The 7,647-nt window shown below is 37.0% G+C and overlaps 1 protein-coding gene across 1 annotated transcript; it reads left to right on the top strand.

The window, feature by feature from the left end:
- Positions 1 to 3,576: 3,576 nt before the first annotated feature.
- Positions 3,577 to 6,858, top strand: c8h22orf15 (chromosome 8 C22orf15 homolog). Its single transcript, XM_026261760.1, has 5 exons — positions 3,577 to 4,603; positions 5,366 to 5,452; positions 5,996 to 6,118; positions 6,210 to 6,281; positions 6,559 to 6,858. Exons 1-5 carry the CDS (start codon positions 4,579 to 4,581, stop codon positions 6,693 to 6,695), a joined length of 444 nt encoding a protein of 147 aa, XP_026117545.1. The 5' UTR covers positions 3,577 to 4,578; the 3' UTR covers positions 6,696 to 6,858.
- The last annotated feature ends 789 nt before the right edge of the window (positions 6,859 to 7,647 follow it).

Genomic DNA, 7,647 nt, shown 5'->3' with positions numbered 1-7,647 from the left:
GTGAGTTTTCTTGTGAATGTTTCGTGATGTTGTTCTAACAGCACGGTGAAGAGCTGAAGAACAAAGGAAATGCATGCGAATGCATTTACATACTGTGGGCAGGTAACCCCGCCTCATCATGTGTTATTGGCCTTTCAGGCTTGATTTCAGGGGTCTTCACCAAATGGCACAAGAGCGTGATATCCCATAGTCATGAGTTGTACTGAGTGAACCGACTGAATGGGAACACTGTTTCATTCAAGAACTAAACAACGCTACTGTGACGTTGCAGCTGTGTTGGAAAAAGAAATGGGCAGTATTCTGCAATTTACTCAAAACCTAATGTTTATTGAACAGTTGTATATATTAATTGCTTGTATCTAATATTGCTTAAATATTTAATATAAAAACTATAGGTAAACAACTTGGCCAAGTGTGATACAGCTTAAGTGCAGGCTATAAAATAATTAGCAATTTTCCTTCCAAAGAAGCAGTCTCCAGTCATGGAGACATGAAGTGGTCATCCCGGGAGAGTCCCTCTTTTGGGCCACTGTGCTCGATCACACGCTGAAGGGTCTTATGAATCCTAACATTGTATCTTTCCCAGCCTGTTCCCCAAGTCCCAAAAGATTCCAGGTTAAAGGGTGCACTAATGCATCTCAAGAGATTTCTGGAGTATTTTAGGGTAGCATTATCATTTTTCTGAACCGTGATCCACATATGATACAGATACAACAGACATACAAATACAATAGGGTTACTTTACTTCAAACACGCTTGACTGAGATTTAATCACTTGCAGGCAGACTACTGTTTTAGTCTCAAAAGCTGAAAAGCTCCTGAGCCTACCGATTTTACAGAGAGTTTTACAAAATAACAAAAAACATTTACAGTTATTTCAGCTCAAATTAATCCAAAGAAAATCTCATTGTGTGTTGACCAAAAAGGATGTTAAATGAGCCTGGGTTTCTCGTCTGAAAATGCAGCATTCACCCGATCTGGGTAATGAACTCGTGGGACCATCTCCAGCTTTTGGATCATCTTTTCAACAATAGCAATTTGTACCTCAAATACAGAGTATTCTTGAGGCAGTTACAGAAATACATTACTACATTACTATTATTAAATTTATTAAAACAGAAAACAGTTATTTTAAATTCTAATATGACTTCACAATTTTAAGTTTAACTGTTTTGTAAATAAACGAATGCTGCCTTTGTGAGCGTGAGAGACTTTTTTCAGAAACACTAAAACATTGTGTTTATTCCAAACTTTTGTAGTGTACCAGAAGTGTGTACAGTATATGTGTGTGTGTGTGTATATATATAAAACATGGTAACTCTTGGCACACATTTATATTTTATTGAGCTAGACAAACAGACTGATTGGTCTAATCTGTGACATAAAGGTCATTGAGAGATCTAGATTTGTGGAAAATACCTGTTGATGAAGCTGATGATGTTTACACACTGATAACATTTTTTTTTCCTTGAAAGCAAAGTTGAGTATAACAGGAATCTGAGTTTATGACTGCTCAAGTCTCTGTTGTCATGGAGTTGCTGTCTGTGTTTCATCGGCTGTTATTCTGACAAGATTTACAGGATTGTGTATCCACAATGGTGCTATAAAAAAGCGGATCTCAACCAGAGGGCCTGGGGCCCAATAGAGCTCCTCAGCTCCCAATTAATGGGGCTTTAAGATGACTAAAAACATATTTTAATTATATTTTTAAAAGTGTGATTGGGAAAGCAAAACATTTTAATTAATATATTTTATGACACAATTGGACAGTTTTTATAATGCATTTACAATACCATTAAAATTGTTTACATTTTAGTTTCTTCTTCATTTGATGAAAATACATTAAAGGAATAGTTCACCCGAAAATGAAAATTAGGCTGCGTTTTACTCACACACCCCCACTTCCATATCCACATTTCCGATGACCTCACCTGGTCCCTAAACACCTGAGCCCGTGTCCCTAAAGAGTCTGAGAATCCTCTCAGAGAGCTCCTAACTTAACCTAAAAATTCCTTGCCAGGAGTTTTAGCTTAGAAGTGATTCCAGAACATTTTCAGTCAACTCTGAGCAAGGAATGGATGGAAAATCCTATCTTAGTGAGGAGGTGTGGTTGACCCCGTTGCTAGGTATGAGTCATCATTTCAAAAGCCGTGATTGGTTGATCCTACAAGTTTGATGAAAAATAACTTTTGGTGATAATGAGCAAAGGATGTACCCTCAAATCAATAAACATAATTATACACTCTAATCTTATGCAGACTGTAATTGTAAATAAAATTTCACATTCAAGAAAATATCTGGAAAATGAATAGTAAGCTGTAGGGGTTATAGCCTAACATTAGAATCTATATGTATATGTGAAAACTTGAGCTCATTACACCCTGTTCAAATAATGATTTGTGTCTTATTTGAGCATATTAATATCCTAGCTGGCATATTTTGTACTTTCAGTCCCATATGGACCCCACTGAAAACAAGATGGCCTATCTCAAGGGGCTGTTCTTAATGAAGTAGAAATTACAACGTTATAACTCAGTGTGGTCTTAACGAGGGTAACACGGCTCAGCTTTTATCAATGTCTGTGATTGCTGGCTGGTCTATTTATGAAGGCTTGTTAACAAATATCCTACAAACACAGAAAATGGAGAAAAAAAAGGAATCGCAAGCCGAACTAGACTGAGGAGCAAGTTGGCCATTTTGTGCAGCTGCTTAGGGGAACTCCTAAGCCACTAAAAGTCCACTTCCCTGCTCTTAGCAGATCTCGCCTTAGGAGCCCTTTTAAGCGCTAGGAATCTTGAGGAATAGCTTTTATATTGACTGGGATTTTCGTGTCACTTTTAGGGGAAATTCTAAGAAAACGTCATGACTCTGAGAATTTTCTTAGAATTTGGCCGCTAGGAGACACTTTTTGCACAAAAATTCTTTAGGGATACGGGCCCTGGTCCCTAACACAAAGTTACAGCAGCGCCTTTACTTCTATACGGAGCCTTAAGAAAGTCCCAGGATCCTTGTGGATACTCACAAACTGCATCTCAGTGTGGTACAGCAATTGCTCCACATCTGACCCCAAAGCACTCTAGTGCGTGATGGAAACTGCTCAATGGATCACTGGCACCCAGTTAACTACCATTGAGAACAGTTATCACAAGCGCTGCCTGGGCAGGGCAAGGAACATCATCAAGGATGCCTCTCACCCTAACCATGTCAGCAGGCATTACAGGAACCACTAGAAAGCTACAGGCAGGTGTGTTTGATCAGGGTTGGGGCTAAATTTTGCAGGACAATTGCCCACCAGGACCAAAGATAACCAACCCTGAACTACGGGGACAAAACTGCAACAGACATTTAAAGGGGTGCTATTATGCTTATTAAGTTAAATTGTAATGTTGCTGTTAGAGCATTAAAAAAAACATCTTCAAAGTTACAAAGCTCAAAGTCAACTTAGGAGATATTTTATTTAACAGAAATCACTGTTCACAAATGGGTTGTGCTGCACTAGAGAAGGCAACAAGTGTTATCACTATGTCGGAGACATGCAGGCTTTCCCAAGGCAGACAAACTTAGAGTGGTTACAATCATCCGGGTGTAAAATGTGCTCAAATTGATTTGATTTTGATGCAATATTAATTAACACAGAAGCTCGCAGGCGGATATGGTAAGTAGCATGACATTTCCCGATCAGGTGCAGAGTGGAGCCAATCACAGCACACACTGTCCCAGCTAACCAATCACAGCTCATTTCGTATTTCAGAAGGCAGGCCTTCATTTGATACAGGATTATTTGAGCCGTTCATGCCAGACTGGGGAGAGAGGTGTTGTAATAATGTAAAACATGTGGAAAATAATGTGTTTATCAAACAACCTAGTATGTGAGCCTGTTCTAGCACACCCCCAAAACAAAATCAAGACTTTGTAAAAGAGCATAATAGGACCCCTTTAAATGAATTAAGTGTGCTAACCTCTTAGTCCTTTCTTTATTAGGGCACAGCTTTTATTCTATAACTGGGATGGACTTGTGCTATTCTCTTACTGTTGCGTTTAAAGTCATAGGGAAAAGACTATAGATCTGTTCCCCACTCAACTAGACATGTCCTGGATAAGTACTTCAAAGTATCAAAGAACCTGTCTGTCTGTGTACTAACTCCATGGAGACAAATCAGACTGGTCTGCTTCATAAAAAAAGAGTCCCTTCTCTCTTCTCTTTTCAGTGGGGTTACAGAGAGAGAGGGCCAAAAAAACAACAGTGAGTAGTGAGTGAAAAATGTAGCAGGGTAATACTGTGCTGTTTATATAATGCAGATTCCAGGCGATGAGGGGAGTTCCTCTATAGTTCAGTGGTGGCCCAGCAGGATAATATTCTGATTACAATGATCTAGATCTAGTCTGCCAATTACATTCAGTGCTGCAGAACTCCACAGCATTCCTCATAAACCAGGGCTTTGTCTCTAGGTATGGCTGTCGTCAACAACATTTAACTGGCTTTTATTTTCCTACTGTGTGAACAGACACATTCATTTCTGCAGGCTGCTGGAACAGTAAGCAGTTTAGCAGTTGAAAACATCACATCTTAAAACTGAGATGTTCATCACTGTGATATTTGGTGGTAAGTGCGGGATCATTTATATATACAGCCTATTCATATTATAATGTTATTATATCATAACAGTAATATTGTAAAATAGTATAAAAAATGAATATTGTTTTATTTTCAATATATTTTCAAATATATTCCCGTGAAGGAAAACTGTATTTCCAGCATCATTACTCCAGTCTTCAGTGTCATATGATCCTTTAGAAATCATTATAATATGCTGCCTAAGAAACATTTCTTATTATTAATAATGCTGAAAACAGTTGTGCTAATTTTAATATTTTTATGGAAACTGTGATGGATTCTTTAGGATTCTTTGAGGAATACAGAGCATTTATTCGAAACAGAGATTCTAATCCTTTTGTAACAAATGTCTTTACTGTCATTTTTGAGCCATTTAATGCTACCTTGTGGAAATAACAGTTATGAAATAGTTTTTTGTCAGATTTCACTGTCTGATTTCAAATATGAAATTTAATTGTACGTTTGGTGAACAGTTTTGGAGAATTTGATGTTTGCCCATTCAGAGAGATAGGAGCTGTACTTGCATGCGCGAGAGCTGTTTCAAAGATGGCTTCTTTTATTTAATACTTCCTTGGTGAATAACAGTGTCAATTTATAAATAAAATAAAATATTTTATTTAATATATTAACAAATATTTACTGACCCCCAATTTTTAAACTACTGAATATATTCCAATTAAAATTTTACATAATATAGCAAAGTTCCTTTGCTTTATGGTTGAAATGTTTTCAAATATATATTTCTTACAGAGGGAAGAGAGGAGATACTGAACCTAAACTGCAAGGTTATAAACTTCATCCACTGTATAAAAGAAAAATGCAATCTGGATCCCCAAGGTAAATTAAAGTCTGCTTCAGCTGAGGGTCAAGTATTGGTTGACATCAAAAATGAATTACACCAATGCTTAAATTAGATTCTTACATTTATATAAGTTGTTTCTACCTGGGCAAGACAAAATGCCGTGATGCTAGGAGGTTGTAAATGCTTGCTGTGTCGTTGCTATGTGGTTGACAAGGTGCTCCAATTGGTTGTTAGATGTGGAAAAAAAAACACAAACGCAGTGTAGTTTTATTCCCAGCCAACTTTGTGCAGTGCTGTCTTGAATGGACAACCAGGTGAGACACAGGGCCCATGACCGATCTAAAGTATCCAGATAGAAATTTGCTATCCATTCTCAATGGGAAAGTGCCAGAGCAACACTGCTCAAAAAAAGCTTACTAGCAAAACTGCTCAGAAAGTTGCCCCGTGTATCATCAGCCTTAGGCTCCGGGGTTTGTTCAACTCCAAGCAACACTAGAAATCAGAAACACACTCACTTAATTTGATGCCAAACAGACTCATTATTGGTGATCTAAATAAAAAAGACCTGTTCTCTATAGAGACTGTGGACTTGATGGACAGGACGGGAGAGCTGGTGAACTTGTCCGAGAGAGCGCAGAGCACAGACCTCATCAGCAGTTTGCTGAAGGAGAGAGAGAGCTATATTCCATTACGTGTATCACGTGAGTTTGCCCTCACCAACTTCAGGTACCTCAGATATCACAACAACTTTACAGAAAATCAGTAAATGGCTTTCTATGTTCTCTTTTGCAGGAGGTGAAGGCAGTGAAGTTCCAATGTATACGGCAGTGAATGACTTTGGGACAAGTTACCCTGAGCTAGCAGGCAATGCTTCTACATTTCATTCATTAATCTTCATTAATCTGTAATTTATTGAAATGGAAGAATTTGATATCAAGGAAAACACTCCTTGCTCCTTCTTTTCATTGTATTGTCCTTTTAAAGGATTTTCCCTCCAATCTAATGAAAATAAAACTGATGCTTACTAATCAGCAGAAATATAACGAAATTGTTATGGATATTTGACATAATGGATATTTCACATAATATCTGAAGTTGTTGGTGCTCTCTTAAATGTAATCTTTCTTTCTGCTAAATTTAGAGATTCTAAGAAAGCTGTCAAATCCTTCAAAGGAGAGGGACAAAAGGGGTGGGGCATCTAAAAGGGGAGGAGTCAGCCAACACCGCATCAAAGCTGCTATCAACTTTAAGAAAGCCATCACAACACCTCGAAGCTGAAAAGACTCTCTTACTATTCCCTTGTGTTCTTTAACAATGTTATAAATATTTTATTTATAGGTTTTATCATATACATAAATGTGGAGAATATTTTTTGTCTGTGTATCTACACAACCATTTGTTTGGAGGTCAGTATGATTAAAAAAAAATAAAATGAATAATTTTATTCAGCAACAATGCATTAAATTCATTAAGAGAGATATTTATAATGGTACAAAATAATTATATTTTAAATTAATTCAGTTTTGTAAACTTTATATCCAAAGAATCCACATTCTGTTTTCAATGTTTTCAACATAAAAATAAATGTTTCTTGAGCACCAAATAAGCAGATTAGAATGATTTTTGGAGGATCATGTGACGCTGTGGATTTAGGACTGAAAGAATAAATTCCATTTTAAAATATAGTAAAATGCAACAATATTTCACAATATCACAAATTTTACTGTAAATAAATGCATTTATTAAAATAAATCTTACTGACACCACACACACACACACACACACACACACACACACAAGCAGTAGGCTATACACACACAGATATATATATATTGCATTTCCGGTTTGAAAATCTCGCTGTATTTCATCATTAGAAAGCTGAAAAAGCAGAGGTAGGCCTAATTTCCTGCAGAATATAAAAAGAGTGTAGTGAAGGAGATTGAATAATGAATATTTGCTGCCTCCAAACCACAAAGCGATTTTTTTATGTATTTCAAGAGATTTACATATTAGTGCGTTTTATTCTAAGAGTGTTAGATGGTTTTCAGAAAATATTAATAGTAAACGCTTGGCTTTTCTGTGGTGATTTGCGTGTGACTGTGATCCTGAGCGTGACCTAAACGCGGTGTGACGTAGATTTCCATTCTCTAGGCCTACGTGAGGGTTAAGAAAACCAGAATAAAGACACTGTAAATGTTAACGACGTAATAATAGACTCACAATATGCTGT

Source organism: Carassius auratus, unplaced genomic scaffold (assembly GCF_003368295.1).
Source record: "Carassius auratus strain Wakin unplaced genomic scaffold, ASM336829v1 scaf_tig00215912, whole genome shotgun sequence".
NCBI classification, from domain to species: Eukaryota; Metazoa; Chordata; class Actinopteri; order Cypriniformes; family Cyprinidae; genus Carassius; species Carassius auratus.
The sequence above is the reverse complement of the archived record's forward strand: the minus strand, read 5'-3'. Positions and strand labels throughout refer to the sequence as shown.